Source organism: Sphaeramia orbicularis, chromosome 19 (assembly GCF_902148855.1).
Source record: "Sphaeramia orbicularis chromosome 19, fSphaOr1.1, whole genome shotgun sequence".
Lineage (NCBI taxonomy): Eukaryota > Metazoa > Chordata > Actinopteri > Kurtiformes > Apogonidae > Sphaeramia > Sphaeramia orbicularis.
The window spans coordinates 29,503,244-29,526,236 of record NC_043975.1 but is presented as its reverse complement, the minus strand read 5'-3'; the positions used below and the strand labels follow the sequence as shown (position 1 = coordinate 29,526,236).

The window sequence follows — 22,993 nt, the reverse complement described above, 5'->3', positions numbered from 1 at the left end:
TGGGGGGGCCCACGGAGGGGGGGGCCACTGATCAGCCTTGGTGGAGGTCTGCGCTCTCCGAGTGCTTCTAGTTCCAGTTGAGAAGCCAAATATTAGCCATTAGGCCAATATCAGAGCTGAGTTCTGCCAATATTTATAGTTTGTTAATGGTCCTGTCAGCAGAGATTAAACTGTTGAATCAATTAACTGGTTTATTTCTGCAGACAAATATTAGAAAATATCCTCAGCAGTCAAGAACCCATACTTAGACACACTGTTAAAACATGCAAAGTGTTCATATTAATTGTACAGGGTGGGGAAGCAAAATTTACAATATTTTGAGGCAGGGATTGAAAGACAGTGTATGACCAATTAGTTTATTGAAAGTCATGAGAATTTATTTGCCACAATAAAATTGACATAATAGAAAATGTTTTTATTCTATGTGTCCTCCTTCTTTCTCAATAACTGCCTTCACACGCTTCCTGAAACTTGTGCAAGTGTTCCTTAAATATTCGGGTGACAACTTAATAGTAGCTATGGAATTATATTTGTGCCAGTTTCTTGAGCGAGCAACGATAGATTCTGAGCACACAATTAGAGATTTTGAGCACATAAAAATATATTTTGGGAGCACATCAATTATATTTCAAAAAGAAATTACGCTCGAGCAAACAAAAATTGATTTTGTGCTCCATAAATGCGTTTGCATGTTAGTTTTACTCATAACGTTCTCTCACAAATTCTTTCCATGGCGCACAAACAGACCGCTGCGCTCGCTCACTTTCCCCTTCCCTCTCTCGCTCAACCTCCCTCTCCCTGCGCGTTCAGGTTGTCGTGTCCGCACGCTCAACTTGACACACACGTTGCAATTGTGCCACAAAACCAACCAATTGGAGAGCTTGTGGAAGTACACTCTGATTGGCTGTTCACTCTCCAATTAGCTTGCTAGTTACATTTACCCGAAAAAAAAAAGTGCTCGATGAGACAGACACTGACCGGAAGAGGAGGAATTGATTCTACACAAACTTATACAAATAAATAGATATAATGTAAACCCAGACAACGCAGTCCTAACGTTACGACACTATAGTACAAAAACTAACCAAAGTAGTGGTATGACATGAGACAATAATCATAATAATAATAAATGCTTACCGAAGTTTGTGTAGAATCAATTCCTCCTCTTCCGATCTGTGTCTGTCTCATCGAGCGCTTTTTTTTCGGGTAAATATAACTAGCAAGCTAACTGGAGAGCGAACAGCCAATCAGAGTGTACTTCCGCAAGCTCTCCGATTGGTTGGTTTTGTGGCACAATTGTAACATGTGTGTCAAGTTGAGCGTGTGGACACGACAACCTGAGCGCGCAGGGAGAGGGAGGTTGAGCGAGAGAGGGAAGGGGAAAGTGAGCGAGCGCAGCGGTCTGTTTGTGCGCCATGGAAAGAATTTGTGAGAGAACGTTATGAGTAAAACTAACACGCAAACGCATTTATGGAGCACAAAATAGATTTTTGTTTGCTCAAGCGTAATTTCTTTTTGAAATATAATTAATGTGCTCGCAAAATATATTTTTATGTGCTCAAAATCTCTAATTGTGTGCTCAGAATCTATCGTTGCTTGCTCAAGAAACTGGCACAAATATAATTCTATATATTCCAGACTTTCTGGTAATAGTTTTGCTCATAGTCATTCTCTTCTTTCCATTATAAACAGTCTTTATGGACACTCCAACTATTTTTGAAATCTCCTTTGGTGTGACGAGTGCATTCAGCAAATCACACACTCTTTGACGTTTGCTTTCCTGATTACTCATATGGGCAAAAGTTTCTGAAAAGGTATGGATAATAGTGTTAGGTATGATTATGACATCAATATATGTTTGGTTTCAAAACAACTGACGTAGTGCCTGCTGAGAAAAAACAACTAAATGTTCATTGTAAATTTTGCTTCCCCACCCCAAAGAAAACAAACATATGTGATTTTATGTATTTTCTAATCTGTTTTCTCTATAGGTCGAGGTTAGCGGACTTTATCAGTAACTGTCAGCCAGAAGTGCGTTCCATATCAGGTTGTCTGAGGGAGAACTACGCTGACTGTCTGCTGTCTTATTCAGGTTTGATCGGTGAGTGATTCTTATTTTTATTATCTAATGTTACAATTTTGTGGCTGGACTGGTTACTGTCAATCAAATGCTGAACAACTGACGGTGAATCTGTACATATGCAAGGAAGGTAAATAAAGCAGAATGAAGCTTATAAGAAAATGAAACAAACAACTCTTACATCAGGGGTGTCAAACTCATTTTGGTTCAGGGGCCACATTCAACTAAATTTGATCTGAAGTGGGCCGAACCAGTAAAATTTATATATTATTATGTTATTATATGTCAACTCCAAACTTTTCTCTATGTTTTAGAGTGAAAAAAGTAAATTTACATTATGAAAAGGTTTACATCTACAAACTATCCTTTCAAAAGATGTGAATAACATGAACAAACTGAAAAAATAAATGTAATTTTAACAATATTCTGCCTCAGTTTACACATGTACATTATAACTTAAACATCACAGTGGATGTACAAATTCACAAAACATTTAATAACAGGCAGAATATTGTTAAAATTGTACTTACTTGTCTTAAGACATTTCAGGTTGTTCAGATTTTTCAGGTTAATCACATTTTTTGCTAAATTAATCTTTGTTTTAGTGCAAATACATGAAAATATTTACATTTACAAGGAGAAAAATTTGGAGTTGTCATAATTTATATGTTATTATGATAGTATGTTACTGATCTGACCCACTTGAGATTGAATTGGTCTGAATGTGGAACCTGAAATAGAAGGATTGTTAATATCTTAGTGTAATTTTTGCATTTCACAAATTCATCCCAAGGGCCAGACTGGACCCTTTGGCGGGCCGGATTTGGCCCCCGGGCCGCATGTTTGACACCTGTGTCTTACATGAACGTCTTTTTGTTGCCGACTTTGTACAGAACCTTTTTCGCAGCAGATATTTTGTTGTGTAAAGCCATAAACCACCCAGGTGTAATTGTTCTTATTAAAATGGCTGTGTTCCATTTAGGTGCATCAGTTTTAGGGCCTTGGCTGTGCACATGATGGTTCTCTGGAACAGCTTTCTGAGACACTTAAATGGAACAGAGCCATGATTAATCTAATCATGGCTCTGTTCACTAATGCCTGTGATTTTCTTGCTGTAACAAACCAAAGACTCTGCTCTGAAAAATGTCCATCAGCAAAGGCAGCGACAGATACTGGTTGTACAAGTCTGGGCTGGTACAGGGTGACACAAAAAAACGGGAACTTTTTAACGGTGGACGGACGTTTCGGACACGGACGTTTCAGCCTAGGACGTTTCGGCCTTTCGAGGGTTAGGGTTAGGGTTAGGGACTGCAAAAAGTGCAGTCCGAAACATCCTAGTCCGGAACGTCCTAGGCCGAAACGTCCAAGTCCGAAACGTCCTACATTCCTGTTTAACAATCCAATAAAACCAAGAGTGATGGAAGAAAAATATTTTATTCATAGTAATTGAAACCTTAAACCATGCCAGGGAACATTACCGAATCTTGAGATCACACGGTTACCGAACAAATCTCGTACAGCCGCCAATGGTTACTACCCAAAAAAACGGGAATTTTTGAATTGCGTATTGGCAGACATGAGCAAGCGGCAGCACTGCGAGACAGTGACCTTGAGCAAGTAAACACACCCCCATTTTAGTAACCATTGCCAGGGAACATTACCAAATCTTGAGATCACACAGTTACCGAACAATTCTCGCACAGCCACCAATGGTTACTATGGTCACCCTGTACAAGTACAGGGTGACCAGGGTACAGGGTGACACAAAAAAACGGGAACTTTTTAACGGTGGACGGACGTTTCGGACACGGACGTTTCAGCCTAGGACGTTTCGGCCTTTCGAGGGTTAGGGTTAGGGTTAGGGACTGCAAAAAGTGCAGTCCGAAACATCCTAGTCCGGAACGTCCTAGGCCGAAACGTCCAAGTCCGAAACGTCCTACATTCCTGTTTAACAATCCAATAAAACCAAGAGTGATGGAAGAAAAATATTTTATTCATAGTAATTGAAACCTTAAACCATGCCAGGGAACATTACCGAATCTTGAGATCACACGGTTACCGAACAAATCTCGTACAGCCGCCAATGGTTACTACCCAAAAAAACGGGAATTTTTGAATTGCGTATTGGCAGACATGAGCAAGCGGCAGCACTGCGAGACAGTGACCTTGAGCAAGTAAACACACCCCCATTTTAGTAACCATTGGCGGCTGTGCGAGAATTGTTCGGTAACCGTGTGATCTCAAGATTCGGTAACGTTCCCTGGCCCCCTAGATCGCCAGATTTGTCCGTTTGTGATTTTTTCTTGTGGGGCTATCTCAAGAGTAAAGTGTACACGACTCGACCAAGAACTCTGGATGAGTTAAAACAGAGAATTCAGGATGAAATTCACAGTATCCCAGCTGAGATGTTGCAGCGGTCAATGAGGAATCTCAACAGCAGATTTCAAGAATGCATTCGTACAGGAGGACGCCATCTACAGGAAGTAATTTTTAAAAAATGAAAATTCCATCATTGTTTCTTAAATGGTATGGTTTAAGGTTTCAATTACTATGAATACAATATTTTTCTTCCATCACTCTTGGTTTTATTGGATTGTTAAAAAGTTCCCGTTTTTTTGTCACCCTGTACCTATATCTTTAGCACCCCCCACCACCTGAAGGGGAGGCAAGGGGTACTGTTTTTGGTTTAGTTTGTTTCTTTGTTTGTTAACACTCTAGCAGCAAAACTACTGGTTGAATTCATACCAAATTGAGTTCATAGATTGCCACTGACCCAGAATGCATGTTGTAACATTTTCCAATTTTTATGAATTTTTAAAATCTTTTTTCTTCTCCCATTTACTTATAATGGGTGAAATTTCAAATGTCTATAAAAAAATAAATTTTGTTTCAATTTACTTCAAACTTGGCGCATATATAGACAATTGATATGCTGACGTCTACACTTTATTAACACTCTAGCACAGGTGTGTCAAACTCATTTTAGTTCAGGGGCCACATTCAGCCCAAACTGATTTCAAGTGAGCCAGACCAGTAAAACAGAAGCATAATAACCTGTAAATAATGATGACTCCAATTTTTTTTCTTTTTGTTTTACTGCAGTCAAAATTAAATTATGAAAATATGTACATTTACAAACTACACTGGTCTACAAGGAAAATGCTTCCAGAAAAAAAAGTAGTGAAATTTTACCACATGAGAGTCACTGATAAAGAAAAATCAAGTAAAAAAATGCTGGTTGGCTGAACTTTCCAAGATACAGCCTTGGGTCAAAATGTGAAATTCAAGAATTAACGAGAAAATGGGTTTGACTCAAAAGGAATATTTGTCTCAGAGCTACAAGATCTACTTCAAAACATTGTCTGCACATTAGAATACATTCACTTTACAGGTTCTATTTAGTGGAAGATTTATAAAACTGTTATATAAATGTACATAAACCAATATATATGTGTAATAACACTTAATCATATACCTTGAAAACATCAGCAAACCGGCACTTTTGTCATTTATTTTCCAATTAATCTTATCAAAATACGTAACATTTAACACATTTAATCTCTGAAGCAAATGATTTCTAAAAAATTGTAGACCAGTGCTATCCAAACAAAATGATGTGGAAAAACCTGAAAAAAATTATTTTTTTGGAGAAAAATAAGTGCAATTTTAACAATATTACACCTCAAAATTTCACTTTCAAAAGTTCAGGTTTTTCCACATTTTATTGTTAAAAAATAGTTTGTAAATGTTCATATTTTCAGAATTTAATGTAAGTTTTTACACTAAAACTAAGAGAAAAATTTGGAGTTTATTATTTATAGGTGTAATGTAATATTATGGTTTTCACATTAAACTAAGAACATTTGGAGTTCATTATTTATAGGTTATTATGCTATTATTTTAGTTGAGATCACATTGTTCTGTATGTGGAACCTCAACTAAAACGAGTTCAACATCCTTGATTGTTAATATCTTAAGTGTGATTTTTGCATTTCACAAATTCATCCCAGGGACCGGATTGAACCCTTTGGCGGACCGGATTTGGCCCCCGGGCTGCATGTTTGACACCTGTGCTCTAGCAGAAAACCTATTGGTTGAATTCATACCAGATTAGGCTTATATATTGCCAGTGACCCACAATATATCTGATCACATTTTGGCAACAGTAGGTCAAAGTTCAAATTGATTATGAATTTTTTAAATCTTTTTTTTTTTTTTCCCCATTTACTTATAATGGGCAAAATTTCAAATGTCTGTAGCAGCAAAACTGTTGGTTGAATTCATTCCAAATTGGGTTTATAGATTGCCACTGACCAAAAATAGATGTGATTACATTTTGGAAAATCTAGTTTAAAATTCAATTATTATTTTTTTTTATGAATTTTTAAAATCTTTTGTTTCTCCCATTTACTTATAATGGGCAGAATTCCAAATGTCTATAAAAACATTCCTTTTGTTTCAATTTACTTCACACTTGGCACATATATAGAGGTAATTGATATGCTGACATCAGCTGGATCGATGCCAAAATAAGCAACAATACGTGCGAGGGGCGGGGTTTGTTGTGCCTGGCACCACTTGTTTATTTTTTTATTTTGGTTTGTTGGTATTTATTTTGTTTTCCTTTTGTCCCATAGAAACATCACATACTATATACAATAAATAGGCTAAGCTGAAGTGTTTCAGCCATGCTTTATTTATATTCTGAATGAGGACAAACTCAGCCATCTACATTAACCCTTTAATGGGCAAGTCACAATTTTTGGTAATTTCCACAAACATTAAATATGGGACCAATCCTATGCCTCAGTGAATTCAAGAAGCATGTTTTTTTTTTTTTTTTTTTTTTTTTTTTTAAAAATAAAACTAAACAATAATTTAGAGAGATTTTAGGGTTAACTGAACATAAACCCTGTGTGTCCGTCCACTGTCATTGATCCAACTCCATGGGTTTTACTGGTGAATCAATGTTGTAGAAGATGACGGTGTTTCCACGGTAACTACGGAGCCTCTGAACATCCAAATGGGTCATATCTGATGACCATGAAAAGATGATAAACTGTATTTTACACCAATTATTTACATGTATTGATAGGATGAGTGGATCAGAAGTTATTAAACATTATAGATCAGTAGATGCTTTTGGTCACTGGTGGATATTTGGGTCTTTATGGGTTAAAGAAGTTCTGCAGCGCAGGTGAGTTTTGGATTTTTCATTCACTTCTGTTGAGAAGGCGACACCAGAATGTGACATGAAGTGGCCCCTATAGTATTAAAAAAGTGTTCAATGTCCCATTTTTTTAATAATCTGTAAGATATAATTTCACTGTTGGCAGTAGCAGATACGTTATATTAAAGGTTGTTTCATTAACCCTTTCATGCATAGTGGTCACTACAGTGGACACCTGTTCTCCAGCTGTTCTCTTGTATATTCATGGGTCTAGTTGTTTTAATTCCATGTCCTCCTGAGACCTAGCAATGCATTTTTGTCCTCTGTAGGGGGAAAAAATTTGCCAGTTTTACTAAAAAAAAAAAAAAAATGCAGTTCATTGCAAAGGACATTCCATTAAAAATTAAATAAATGAAAATAATTTTTGAAATGTATCTGAAAAACTGTTGCATTATGCAGTTTCCAATCAAGATGACTGTTTAATGTAAAAAAAGCTACAAATGTTCACTTTCCTGGATCTCATGAGGATATCAACCAACATAGTGGACACTCATGCATCATCTACACTGACATTCAGATCATGATTGTAACTTTGCTGTTCTTGATAAACCTGATCTGCACTAACATGTTTGAGCGTAAATCGACTTTTAATTTTCTCAAACAAAAAAGTTTTTTATGTATTATCTCCATGAAATGAGTAAAAACTACACTTTAAAAAAAAGTCCTGTTGTTTTTATGGAAAAAACACTGGCAGCTGTGGTTTCCAGAACAATACTGTAAAAAACACATCCAGCTGTAAACGTATTTATGGAGTAACATGTAGATTTAACATTTTAAACATGTAGATTTAACATTTTAAACATGCAGATTTAACATTTTAAACATGTAGATTTAACATTTTAAACATGTAGATTTAACATTTTAAACATGCAGATTTAACATTTTAAACATGTAGATTTAACATTTTAAACATGTAGATTTAACATTTTAAACATGTAGATTTAACATTTTAAACATGTAGATTTAACATTTTAAACATGCAGATTTAACATTTTAAACATGCAGATTTAACATTTTAAACATGCAGATTTAACATTTTAAACATGTAGATTTAACATTTTAAACATGCAGATTTAACATTTTAAACATGTAGATTTAACATTTTAAACATGTAGATTTAACATTTTAAACATGTAGATTTAACATTTTAAACATGTAGATTTAACATTTTAAACATGTAGATTTAAATGGTGAATGGATTGCACTTATTTAGTGCATTTTCTCCACCTTCATGGTGTCCAAAGCTCTTTCCAAAGCCACCAGGTCCAACTGGGAGCAATTTAGGCTTCAGTGTCTTCCATGGACACTTTAACATATGGACAGTCAGAGCCAGGATTCGAACCACCAACCTTTTGGTTATTGGACGAGCCGCTCTACCAACTCTACCAACCCATTCATTTACAAGTTTAAAATGTTACATTGTTAAATGTTTACTTTTTGATAACTTTTTTATATATACAGGGTGGGGAAGCAAAATTTACAATATTTTGAGGCAGGGATTGAAAGACAGTGTATGACCAATTAGTTTATTGAAAGTCATGAGAATTTATTTGCCACAAGAAAATGTACATAATAGAAAATGTTTTTATTCTATGTGTCCTCCTTCTTTCTCAATAACTGCCTTCACACGCTTCCTGAAACTTGCGCAAGTGTTCCTCAAATATTCGGGTGACAACTTCTCCCATTCTTCTTTAATAGTATCTTCCAGACTTTCTCGTAATAGTTTTGCTCATAGTCATTCTCTTCTTTCCATTATAAACAGTCTTTATGGACACTCCAACTATTTTTGAAATCTCCTTTAGTGTGACGAGTGCATTCAGCAAATCACACACTCTTTGACGTTTGCTTTCCTGATTACTCATATGGGCAAAAGTTTCTGAAAAGGTATGGATAATAGTGTTAGGTATGATTATGACATCAATATATGTTTGGTTTCAAAACAACTGACGTAGTGCCTGCTGAGAAAAAACAACTAAATGTTCATTGTAAATTTTGCTTCCCCACCCTGTATTATATAAAAAAGCAAATACGCTGTTATTTCAACATTATGATCTTGCAATTTTAACGAAACCACATTGTTTTTCAATTTACAGTTTTATTTTCTAAAAACAATACAAATACATAATTCCTACATACAAATCTGGTTTTGTTCACATACTCTTCCTGTAAAAACTACAGCTATATTTGATTCAATCGTTAACACACAAATCTTTTCAAATAAACTTTGCATTGTATTGTCACTTACAGTTTTTTTATGTTGCAATTTTACAACTTTTTGGTGTTAATTCTACAGTCATTTTTTACAGTGTAGTATTAGTGTATGATAAAATGTGAGAAAACATCAGATTAGCTGCATTAAAAATGTTTTTTTTTTTATTTCATAGTTTTCACACAGTATATCACTTTATGATGATGGCTTTTAAAAATATGTTTCTTTGCTTCAGAAATTTAACACATGGTGTCCAAGTGAGTGGACATTTTTGTAACTCCGTGAAAAATAGGTTCATTAAAAAAAATCAACCGCATTGTTTTTTGTTTTTTTTTTTTCATGCCTAAAGAGGAACAAAAACACTCTTGATTAAGGTTCTCATAATTCATGCATGAAAGGGTTAACTCAAGTGTTGTGTTTTTACAGTATTTACTTGAATTCACAGAACAAGTACCAGATCATAGAATATAACAGAAGACTTCGGTCGTATTTTTCTCCTCTACTTGATGAGGAAAATGAAGGGGTTGCACAAGAAGTAATACAACAGCTTTGAGGTGTTTTAATACCTACATATATACTCCCTTAATGTGATTACAAAAGCCAATCAACAGCCACACACCTAAGACCACAGGTAATGAATTGCAAATCTCTGAGGTCCGCATGTCATTACAGTTCACACACCACAGCACCGCGCACAAAGAATTAGTTTCCCCCCCATCAGCGAGCTTCATTTTGTAGAAAAGAAAAATTATGTCCCGTTGAGTTTTAGTAATGAGATTTAAATACAGGGCAACAGTGACCAAGTGCGAACTCACCAGGCAGACATTTTAATCTACACCATTCATATCCTCCAACACACAGGTTACACCCTCTAATGGGCCCACCGTGGCTTAACCACTCATCTCTGTCTCCACACACTGAAATTTGCATGTACTTCCACAGCTAATAAATCTGAACCCATTCAACCTTAAACTCCCCACAAATTGTTATAGATTTACTCAGTTACAGGAACATGACACTGTAGTCAAGGATGGACGCCACTGGTTTTTCTTCCCAGGCCCGGCAGCAAACATTTACAACAGAGCTGATTAGAAGATTTACAGCAACTTTTGGAATTTACCACTTCAGAGCTAAATAAAACAGCAATGAATAGTTATAAAAAAAAAAAAAGTTATGGTTTGACAAAAATAAGTTGTCAATAAATCTGTGTAAAACAAAAATTATGATTTTTGGTAAATAAATGTAAAACAAGTAATGAGGTAAAAGTACAAATAGAGGGTGTCGTTATAGAAAGGGTGAATCAAAACAAGTTTCTTGAAGTGATAATTGATGATAAAATTTGCTGGAAACCTCACATAAAATATGAACAAAACAAATTATTCAGAAGCATCTCAGTCCTGGCCAGAGCAAAGGGGATGTTAGATCAAAAATCACTTCAGATTCGGTATAATTCGTTGATCTTATCTTATTTAAGTTACTGTTTGGAGGTATGGGGATATACATACACAAGTTCATTACAAAGACTTTTTATACTGTAAAAAAGAGCAATAAGAATTGTTCACAATGTTGGTTTTTGTGATCACACAAATCCACTATTTTTACAATCTAAAACTTTAAAACTGATTGACCTTGTGGAATTCAAAACTATTCAAATAATGTATAAAGCAACGAATAACTTACTACCGGGCAATATTCAAGAAATGTTTTGTGAAAGAGAGGAAGGCTATGATTTATGGGGAAAATTAAATTTAAAGATTCATAAAGTACGCACTATGTTAAAAAGTTTCTGTGTCACCATCTGTGGAGGAAAACTGTGGAATTGTGTGTGGAGATAAAACAAATATCAAACATAATTCAGTTTAAAAAAAGATATGAAGAGTTGATTCTTGAGAGATATAGTATTTAAACCCCTTTAGCCCTATCAGCCTGCCCGCAGTACGAAAAATTATATTAATATTCATCTACTATAAAAATATAATAAATCAGGACAATGAATGTTTTTTGCAACTTTACTCAAAGTTCAGACCCTAATGTTAATAAAAGTACATCAAAAGTGTATTTTAGCGCAAACTTTAATGTTCAAACATGATTTTTAATCTGTGTGGGGTGAAATATACACTATTAACCCTTTCATGCACAGTGGTCACTCCAGTGGGCAGCTATTCTCCAGCTGTTCTCTTGTGTACCCACAATAGATCTAATTACATTTTGGCAACAGTAGGTCAAAGTTCAAATTTATTATGAATTTTTTAAATCCTTTTTTTCCCCCATTTACTCATAATGGGCAAAATTTCAAATGTCTGTAGCAGCAAAACTTTTGGTTGAATTCATTCCAAATTGGGTTTATAGATTGCCAGTGACCAAGAATAGATGTGATTACATTTTGGAAAAACTAGTTTAAAATTCTTTTTTTTTTTTAATGAATTTTTAAAATCTTTTGTTTCTCCCATTTACTTATAATGGGCAGAATTCCAAATGTCTATAAAAACATTCCTTTTGTTTCAATTTACTTCACACTTGGCACTTATATAGAGGTAACTCATATGCTGACATCAGCAGACGCATAGACATGATGACATCAGCTGGATCGATGCCAAAATAAGCTACAATATGTGCAAGGGGCGGGGTTTGTTGTGCCTGGCACCACTTGTTTATTTCTTTATTTTGGTTTGTTGGTATTTATTTTGTTTTCCTTTTGTGTCATAGAAACATCACATACTATATACAATAAACTGGCTAAGATGAAGTGTTTCAGCCATGCTCAAGTTTCTGTATCACCATCTGTGGAGGAAAACTGTGGAATTGTGTGTGGAGATAAAACAAATATCAAACATAATTCAGTTTAAAAAAAGATATGAAGAGTTGATTCTTGAGAGATATAGTATTTAAACCCCTTTAGCCCTATCAGCCTGCCCGCGGTACGAAAAATTATATTAATATTCATCTACTATAAAAATATAATAAATCAGGACAATGAATGTTTTTTGCAACTTTACTCAAAGTTCAGACCCTAATGTTAATAAAAGTACATCAAAAGTGTATTTTAGCGCAAACTTTAATGTTCAAACATGATTTTTAATCTTTGTGGGGTGAAATATACGCTATTAACCCTTTTATGCACAGTGGTCACTCCAGTGGGCAGCTATTCTCCAGCTGTTCTCTAGTGTATTCATAGGTTTTGTTGTTTTAGTTCCATGTCAGCCGACACAGTGCATGATGAGATGAGGCAAATTTATTCATATAGTACAATTCATACACATGCTTTACAAAAATGGAAAAGAGGCAGGTTAAAAACACACAATTACAGTTAAAACATAATCAATAAAACATAAATAATAATCAATTGACATGAAGTAAAAGATAGAACACTTACAGTTGTTATATAAACCTGATAAACCTGATCTGCACTAACGTGTTGAGTCTAAATCAATGGCTAATTGTTATTAGACTGCAATTAACAGTTTTCTTAACCCTTTCATGCATGAATTATGAGAACCTTAATCAACATTTATTTCCTTAATATTTTTATTCCTCTTTAGGCATGAAAAAAACAATGCGATTGAAAATTTTCTTATGAATCTATTTTTCATGGAGTTCCAAAAATGTCAGCTTGACACCATGCGTTTAATTTCTGAAGAAAAGAAACACGGATTTACTGATATATTGTGTGAAAACTATGAAATAAAAACCTTTTTAATGCGGCTAATCTGCTGTTTTCTCACATTTTAACAAACTCTATTACTAGTCATTACTCACTTCATGGAGATAATGTGCAAAAAAAACAAAAAAAAACCAAACAATTTTTTTGTTAAAAAAAAAAAAGTTAAGTGCAGTTTAGTAACAATAAGAAGCAACTGATTTTTTTTGTTAGTTTTTTTTTTAGTTTAGTTTATTTCGAATATGCAACAAGACAAAGTAATCTTATTTAGTCTTTGAAAATAAAACAGGTAGTAAGAGGTGATGGAAGAAAACAAAAAAACAAAAACAAAACTCATACATCTACATGACTTCATTTACACATTTGAAAAGGAGTGGGAGGAAGTATAATTTATTTAATCCCACCCCTTCAATACTCAGACATGTTACTGTAGATCAGGTTTATCTAGAACAGCAAAGTTACACAAATGGTATGAATTACAGTGTATGGGATGATGCATAAGCGTCCACTGTGTGGGCTGATATGGAACTAAAACAACAAAACCCATGAATATACAAGAGAACAGCTTTGAATAACTGTCCACTCTAGTGACCAGTGTGCATGAAAGGGTTAAAAATCTCCGACACGAACAATTAATTTATGCATATCATCGTCAATCCAGCCGAAAAAAAACAGGCGAGGATAAAAAATTCCAATTTCTCTTTTAGTTTGTTACAGTTTACTCAGGCTTAGTAATAGATACAATATTTTAGACAATGGGAATAGATTCTGTGAGGTCTCTAAATGTCCACAGACACCAAGAACATCCATATGAACCTTATTATTGTGAAGTAATTCTTCATTTACTTTGGGTATGTCTTTTTAGGCGTTTTTCCCCTGAAAATATGGTCAGGGTTAAACAGGTTAATAATGACAATGAGGCCTGTTTGTTTACGGATAATGTTGTATTGATAAATATCCTGTAATTATTGAAGGAAATCGTTGAATTGTTGAGTTTGTTTTTATGACTGTACTGCCATGAACATTTTGTTGTGTAGAATTCAATTACTGCATTATGTACAGGGTGGGGAAGCAAAATTTACAATGAACATTTAGTTGTTTTTTCTCAGCAGGCACTACGTCAATTGTTTTGAAACCAAACATATATTGATGTCATAATCATACCTAACACTATTATCCATACCTTTTCAGAAACTTTTGCCCATATGAGTAATCAGGAAAACAAACGTCAAAGAGTGTGTGATTTGCTGAATGCACTCGTCACACCAAAGGAGATTTCAAAAATAGTTGGAGTGTCCATAAAGACTGTTTATAATGGAAAGAAGAGAATGACTATGAGCAAAACTATTACGAGAAAGTCTGGAAGATACTATTAAAGAAGAATGGGAGAAGTTGTCACCGGAATATTTGAGGAACACTTGCGCAAGTTTCAGGAAGCGTGTGAAGGCAGTTATTGAGAAAGAAGGAGGACACATAGAATAAAAACATTTTCTATTATGTACATTTTCTTGTGGCAAATAAATTCTCATGACTTTCAATAAACTAATTGGTCATACACTGTCTTTCAATCCTTGCCTCAAAATATTGTAAATTTTGCTTCCCCACCCTGTATTTTTTGTGGTTCGATGCTAAAATTAAGAAAATTGTATTGTTTGATTATTGTATTAAGTTAGTGATAAAGGTGTAAAAGCCCTGAGGGGTAGGATTAAATAAGTTTATACTTCTTCCTTCTCCTTTTCGACCATGCAGAATTCAGATTTGTAAGTGTTTGAAGAAAGATTCTGTTCATTTAAATGTTATTTTGTTTTTGTCTTAATTTGCTTTGTTTTGTTTTATTTTGTTTATTTGCATGTTTGAAATAAATAAATAAATAAAATTTTAGAAATACAGCCACTTCAATGACAAACTGAAAAGTACAGTTGATATAAACAGGTGCAGTTTGTTGCAGATGAAATTCTGGCCCTGCAGCGTAATTAGAGGAATGTATAAGTCAGTCAGGCTTATAATCATAATGCAGCAGATGTATGTGTTAAGTCAGAGAGTGAGTCAGTAAAGCCCTATTAAAGGTTGACGTCTGTGTGAAGCAGAGTGATATTATAATGCAGCTCTCAAATGAGGGATGTGCACTTCAATGAGACTTCTCCGAACTGCAAATTGGATTTCCTGCATTCTATACTGTATGTAGAGTAAGCCTTTATTGGCCTGAACATCACAAACCAGGGACAAAAAGTTCTGTGTAAACCAATCATGAGACTACAGTTAATGATCCTTTTCTTCTCCTTTCTACAGGTACAGTGATGACACCCAATTATGTGCGATCTCTTGGTATTAGTCTGTCGCCGTGGTGTGACTGCAACAGCAGTGGGAACAACAAGCCCGATTGTGATAAATTTGCCGACTTTTTCACCGACAATCGATGCTTACGTGAGTGTCTATTTTCAGTCGCAGACATACGTAATTAGACTGTTGAATCACAGATGTGGAAAAGAATTGAGGGAGGGAGGGAGGGAGGGAGGGAGGGAGGAGGGAAGGAAGGAAGGAAGGGAGAAAGCAGGGGAGAAAGGAGGGGAGGAGGGAGGGAGGACAGAAGGAAGGAAGGAAAAAAGGAAGGAAGGAAGGAAGGAAGGGAGGGAGGGAGGGAGGAAGAAAGGAAGGGAGGAAGGAGGGAAAGAAGGAAGGAAGGGAGGAAGAAGGGAGGGAAGGAAGGATGGAAGGGAGGAAGGAAGAAAGGAAGTGAGGAAGGACGGAAAGAAGGGAGGGAGGAGGGAGGGAGGACAGAAGGAAGGAAGGAAAAAAGGAAGGCAGGGAGGGAGGGAGGAAGGAGGGAAAGAAGGAAGGAAGGAAGGGGGGAGGGAAGGAAGGAAGGATGGTAAGGAGGGAGGAAGAAAGGGAGGAAGGAGGGAGGGAAGGAAGGGAGGAAGAAGGGAGGGAAGGAAGGATGGGAAGGAGGGAGGGAGGACAGAAGGAAGAAAGGAAGGAAAAAAGGAAAGAAGGAAGGAAGGAAGGACGGGAGGGAGGGAAAGGAGGAAGGGAGAAAGGAAGGAAGGGAAGCAGGGAGGAAGGAGGGAAAGATGGAAGGGAGAAGGGAAGGGAGGGAGGAGGGACGGAATGATGGAAGGAAGGGAGGGAGGGAGGAAGCAGATTAGAGTCATGTGATTTTCCTCAGTGTGTATTTCTACTGTACTGTGCAACAGCTCATGTCAAAGTAACTCTAATGTAATAAATCAATGTAAAAACTAAGATCAGTTCATGTAAAATTATCAGGACTTTTCCTGGACTCGGTGTTTTGACCAAATGTCAAACCGCAGATAAGATCAAATATATTCCGTCTAAACCATTTGTGAGTTTGTGAATTTTGGGCAGGTCTAAAGTTCATTTTCATGCAGCTTTGTAAATCATAGTTATTAAAGGCAGACACTGCTTTCAAAAGGGTTCTTGAGGAAGGTCAAGTCTGTGCTTTTCCTATCCAATTATCTAAAGTACCAATTAGAAACAGCTTTTAAGTTGGACATTTAATAAAATGTCATACCGCTCACACTTGTAACTGATGCAAGAGACAAAGACGCAGATAAGACGTCGAATATACCGAGCTTTTTGAAGTGTTAAATGCTTTGAAGGACACTGAGGTGAAGGATGAACACCACATCCATCACCTGTATTTACAAAGTCCTCAAATGCACAATAGAATAGAATAGAATAGAATAGAATGGCTTTATTGTCATTATACATATGTACAACAAAATTAAAAGAAACAGCTCTCTTGTGGTGCGTAGTGCAAAACTGTTTAACCTCCTAAGACCCAGCTATGGCTCTTCTGGAGTTTCACAACTTTATATTAAAAAAAAAAAAAAAAAAAAAAAAAAAAAAAAAAAAGAAAACTGTCCACCGCAAAGGACATTCCATAAAAAATTTAAAAACTGCATCTGAAAAAAACTGTTGCATTATGATGTTGCTACAGTGGCCCAGAGGTGCAACAGCCCAAAAAAATTATCCAGTATAAGAAAAAAAAGAGAACAGCCCAAAAAATTATCCACTGCAAGAAAAAAAAGAGAACAGCCCAAAACATTATCCACTGTAAGAAAAAAAAGAGAACAGCCCAAAAAAAGTATCCACTATAAGAAAAAAAAAGAGAACAGCCCAAAACATTATCCACTATAAGAAAAAAAAAAGAGAACAGCCCAAAAAAAGTATCCACTATAAGAAAAAAAAGAGAACAGCCCAAAACATTATCCACTGTAAGAAAAAAAAGAGAACAGCCCAAAAAAAGTATCCACTATAAGAAAAAAAAGAGAACAGCCCAAAACATTATCCACTGTAAGAAAAAAAAAGAGAACAGCCCAAAAAAAGTATCCACTATAAGAAAAAAAAGAGAACAGCCCAAAACATTATCCACTATAAGAAAAAAAACAGAACAGCCCAAAAAAATTATCCAGTATAAGAAAAAACAAGACAACAGCCCAAAAAATTATCCACTATAAGAAAAAAAAAAGAGAACAGCCAAAAAAAATGATCCACTATAAGAAAAAAAGAGAACAGCCCAAAAAATTATCCACTATAAGAAAAAAAAGACAACAGCCCAAAACATTATCCACTATAAGAAAAAAAAGACAACAGCCCAAAAAAATTATCCACTATAAGAAAAAAAAAGACTACAGCCCAAAAAATTATCCACTATAAGAAAAAAAAAGAGAATAGCTCAAAAAAAAAACATTATCCACTATAAGAAAAAAAGAGAACAGCCCAAAAAAATTATCCCCTATAAGAAAAAAAGGAGAACAGCCCCCAAAAATTATCCACTATAAGAAAAAAAAGAGAACAGCCCAAAAAATTATCCACTATAAGAAAAAAAGAGAACAGCCCAAAAAATTATCCACTATAAGAAAAAAAAGAGAACAGCCCAAAAAATTATCCATTATAAGAAAAAAAAACATTATCCACCTTTTCAATTAGGAGGGCACTGTTTACCCTAAAGTCTCTTGCTTTAAAATTAAGGCCACCACAAAAAATAAAAGCATAGGCTGAAAATTTTTAAGGCCTTCAGCTAATGTGGCTAATGCTAACGAAGTAACCCACCTGGAAGTGGAGGTCAGTGTGCTAAAAATACAGTTATTTAAAAATAGTGGATCATTTTTTTGGCGGTTCTGGGGTTTTTTTTTTTTCTTTCTTTCTTATAGTGAATAATTTTTCTGGGTTGTCCTCTTTTTTTTCTTGTAGTGGGTAATTTTTTGGGCTGTTCTTTTTTTTCTTATAGTGGATATTTTTTTAGGCTGTTCTCTTTTTTTCTTGTAGTGGATAATTTTTTGGGCTGTTGTCTTTTTTTCTTATAGTAGATAATTTTTTGGGCTGTTCTCTTTTTTTTCTTATCGTGGATAATTTTTTTGGGCTGTTCTCTTTTTTTTTTCTTATAGTGGATAATTTTTTGGGCTGTTCTCTTTTTTTTCTTATAGTGGATAATTTTTTGGGCTGTTCTCTTTTTTTTTCTTATAATGGATAATTTTCCGGGCTGTTCTCTTTTTTTTCTTATAGTGGATAATTTTTTTTGGGCTGTTCTCTTTTTTTTTTCTTATAGTGGATAATTTTTTGGGCTGTTCTCTTTTTTTTCTTATAGTGGATAATTTTTTGGGCTGTTCTCTTTTTTTTTCTTATAATGGATAATTTTCCGGGCTGTTCTCTTTTTTTTCTTATAGTGGATAATTTTTTTTGGGCTGTTCTCTTTTTTTTCTTATAGTGGATAATTTTTTTGGGCTGTTCTCTTCTTTTTTCTTATAGTGGATAATTTTCCGGACTGTTCCCTTTTTTTTCTTGTAGTGGATATTTTTTGGGGCTAGTGTGTAATTTTTTGGGCTGTTGCACCTCTGGGCCACCGTATTGTTTCCAAACCTATTTAATAAAAAAAAAAAAAAAAAAAAAAAAAAAAAAAAAAAGTTTGTGCTTTACTGACATTTCCTGGGTCTCAGGAGGTTAAAAGAAAAAAAGTGTAAATATATATACAGAAAAAAACAAAAACAAAACATCGGACATCGTTAACGCTGCACCATTAACTAGTCGGCTGTATGTATTTGTGTAGGTAATGCTATTCAGGCTTTTGGAAACGGTACTGATGTTGGAGTTTGGCAACCGCAGCCGCCCATTCAGCCAACTGTGGTTGAGCCAGGCATCACCAGGAAGGGGAAAGAACGAACCAGCAACTCTGTGGATGCACTGACAGATATGACAGGGATGGACCTGGACGCCGACTCACTGTATCAGATCTGTGGGATGATGCAGGTACAAATTAGAACATTCCAAATTCACTGTGAGTTAAAGAGCTCATATTTTACGAAACCCACTTTTATTAGTCGTCGGTTCATTTTTTGTGTATTTGGACCCTAATAGTTCCAAAAGTTTGAATTTAAACCCTCAGGTGCTACAAAGCTATCTTTATATTCATTCATTCAAACATCAAGTGGATTTCTACAACCTGTTTTAATTTCTGCTTAATTTGTTACGTTTTATAACTAGTTACATCACAACATTTGCACAAATAAGGTCAAGACTTCCGACGAACATTTCTTCGAGTACGACATAATTGTTTTTCAGCAGCAGCGGTTGTAGTAAAAACTGAAAATATGTCCAAGCTCGGAGCTGATTTCCTAAAATGTTCAGTTGTTGGTTGAACAGGACAGAGCAGCACAGTCAATAACCTGGAGGGGGCGGGGCATGAAGTGGCTCATTTGCATTTAAAGGGCCAGCGCTCAAAACAACCTTTCTGGTGTCATTACTCAGAAATAGGGTTTAAGATAGTTTTAAAATGCATAATTCAGTTTAAAAAAGCAAAATATCACTCCTTTAAAAAAAAAAAAACAATTTCTTGGACTACAAACACGTCTGCAGCTGTAAATGACAGCGCTCAAAATGACCTTTCTGGTGTCATTACTCAGAAATAGGGTTGAAGGTGGACCTGTGGAGTTGAATTAATGTAGAATTCAGACCCAAACGTAGCATTTACAGTTTATGTAGACCACAGGGAAATGTTTGAAAATGCATAATTCCAATTAAAAAAGCAAAATATCTCTCCTTTTTTTTAAAAAAAAAAAAAGCAAAAACTGATTTCTTGGACTGTAAACACATCTGCAGCTGTAAATGTTATTGCATAGAATTAACAGCAGTAACTAATTACAGTAGATCTGATTTTAAACCAGCTAATATCTGTTTATTTGTTCAACTCTTAAAGACCTAGAACCATTTTTGTGGTATCTTCCAAATAAATTTTTTTCTGCATTTAACATTTCCTTTATGATTCGTCAGGATTTCTTATGTTATACTCCGCATTTTGCATTTTTCAGTGAAAATCAGCATTTTCCTATATTTAACCCATAAAGAACCAAACATTCACTGATAACCAAAACCATCTACTGATCTAAACTGTTTAATACCTGTTGATCCACTAATCCTATCAATACATGTAAATAATTGGTGTAAAATACAGTTTGTCATCTTTTCATGGTCATCAGATATGACCCATTTGGACGTTCAGAGGCTCTGTAGTTACCGTGGAAACACTGTCATCTTCTACAATATTGATTCACCAGTAAAACCCATTGAGTTGGAGCAATTTAGATTTATATAGATATTTAGATAGATATATTTATGCTAAATAATAAACAAAATGAACAAAAATGTATGAAAAATGTACAAACTAATAAGTAACATGAAAAAATGAGTAAATATTTGATTTGAATTAAGTAAATGAGAATAAAATAACCAAGAAAATGAACAAAAACAGCCAAAGTAATCAACACATTTAACAAAAAAAAGATTTAAAATAAATAAATAAATAAATACATAATAATAATAATAATAATAATAATAATAATAATAATAATAATAATAATAAAAAGTAATTGGAAAAAAATAAACCCATGTAATTTTAGTAAATGATACTGGATGGACTCACTTGTTTTTACATTCAGTTATTGATATATTTGCTGAAAAAGTCACTTTTTCTTCAGTTTACTCTGTTTCTGGTATAATAAGCCTCAAATTTCATCAAAGCTTTTATGAACATCTACATGATCAGTAAATTAAATACAGGAAAAATACATGATTTTCATTGAAAAAAATGCAAAATACAGAGGACAATATTATAAGAAATGTTGATAAATCACTTAAGAAAGGTGAAATCTAGAAGAAAATTAATTTGGGAGTTGGATCAATGACAGTGGATGGAGACACTTGGTTTTATATTCAGTTAATGATAGATTTTCCTGTAAAAGTAACTTTTTCCTTCAGTTTTCTCTGTGTCTGATACAAAAACCCTCCACTTTAATCTGAGGTTTTATGAACACTTACATGATCAGTAAATTAAGTGTAGGAAAAAAAATAGATTTTCACTAAAAAATGCTGTAACACAGAGGATAAAATTACAATAAATTGTTATAAATCACTTCAGAAAGGTTAAATATATAGAGAAAAAAACATTTGGGAACTACCATAAAAGTAGCACTGGGTTTTTATGGGTTAATTTATTGATTAACCCTTTCATGCATGAATTATGAGAACCTTAGTCAATATTTTTTTCTTGAGGGATTTTATTCCTCTTTAGGCATGAAAAGAAAACAATGCAATTGAAATTTTTTATGACCCTATTTGTCATGGAGTTACAAAAACATCCGCTCAACTGGACACCATGCATTTAATTTTTGAAGCAAAGAAACCTGCATTTAAAACCCATCATCAGAAAGTGATAAACTGTGTGAAAACTATGAAATAAAAACATTTTTAATGCTGCTAATGCTCACATTTTAACATACTCTAATACTACAAGGTGTCCCATAAGTCTCCATACATAGACGTTTCTTGACATAAACCATTTTTATTTATATAATATGCTCTATATGACTGCCATTTTGTTGGGAACACATTTCAATGCGTGTCCTCCACTGCTGAAGAACTATAAAGAAGAAATATATGTTAGAACCATATGTATTATGTCTCCTATGTATGGAGACGTATGGGACACCCTGTAGTTATTACTCAATTCATAGAGATAATATGCAAAAAAAACCTGTTTGTTTAAGAAAACTGTTAATTACAGCCTAATAACAATTAGCAATTAATTTACACTAAAATATGTTTGTGCAGATCAGGTCGATCAAGGACAACAAACAGTAAGAACAGTAACTGTATGAATTCCATTGTTTAGGATGATGTATAAGCGTCCACTGTGTTGGCTGATATCCAACTAAAACAACTAAACCCATGAATATACAAGAGAACAGCTGTAGAATAACTGTCCACTGTAGTGACCAGTATGCACGAAAGGGTTAACCATGTAGATGTTCATAAAAGTTCAGACTAAATTCAACAGTTATTATATCAGAAGAAAAATACATCATTTAAACTAACAGTCTACAGCAGGGGTCTCAAACTCATTTTCTTTCAGGGGCCACATTCAGCCTGATTTGATCTCCAGTGAGCCGTACCAGTAAAATAATAACATAATAACCTATAAATAATGACAACTCCAAATTGTTGTCTGTGTTTTAGTGCAAAAAAAAAAACCCATTAAATTATGAAAATACTTCCTTTTATAAACTATCCAAACAAAAAAAAAGAAGAAAAAAAAAAAAAAAGAAATTTCTTGAGAAAAATAAGTGCAATTTTAACAATAATCTGACTCGACTTATCATTTCTACATGTGCATTATGGATCAGATCTACAAAGACACTAAACACTTAGTAAAAGGCAGAAAATGGTTAAAATTGTGCTTAATTTTCTTTAGACATTTCAGGTTGTTCATATTTGTTCAGGTTATTCACATTTTATTGTTACAGG

General features: G+C 34.5%; 1 protein-coding gene across 1 annotated transcript in view; it reads left to right on the top strand.

The window, feature by feature from the left end:
• Positions 1–22,993, top strand: part of gfra1b (gdnf family receptor alpha 1b) — a 107,523-nt gene that overhangs the window by 67,717 nt on the left and 16,813 nt on the right. Inside the window, exons 6-8 of the mRNA XM_030163223.1 lie at positions 1,992–2,101; positions 15,467–15,601; positions 19,245–19,444. Coding sequence (XP_030019083.1) covers positions 1,992–2,101; positions 15,467–15,601; positions 19,245–19,444 — 445 coding nt within the window. The remainder of the gene's footprint in view (positions 1–1,991; positions 2,102–15,466; positions 15,602–19,244; positions 19,445–22,993) is intronic.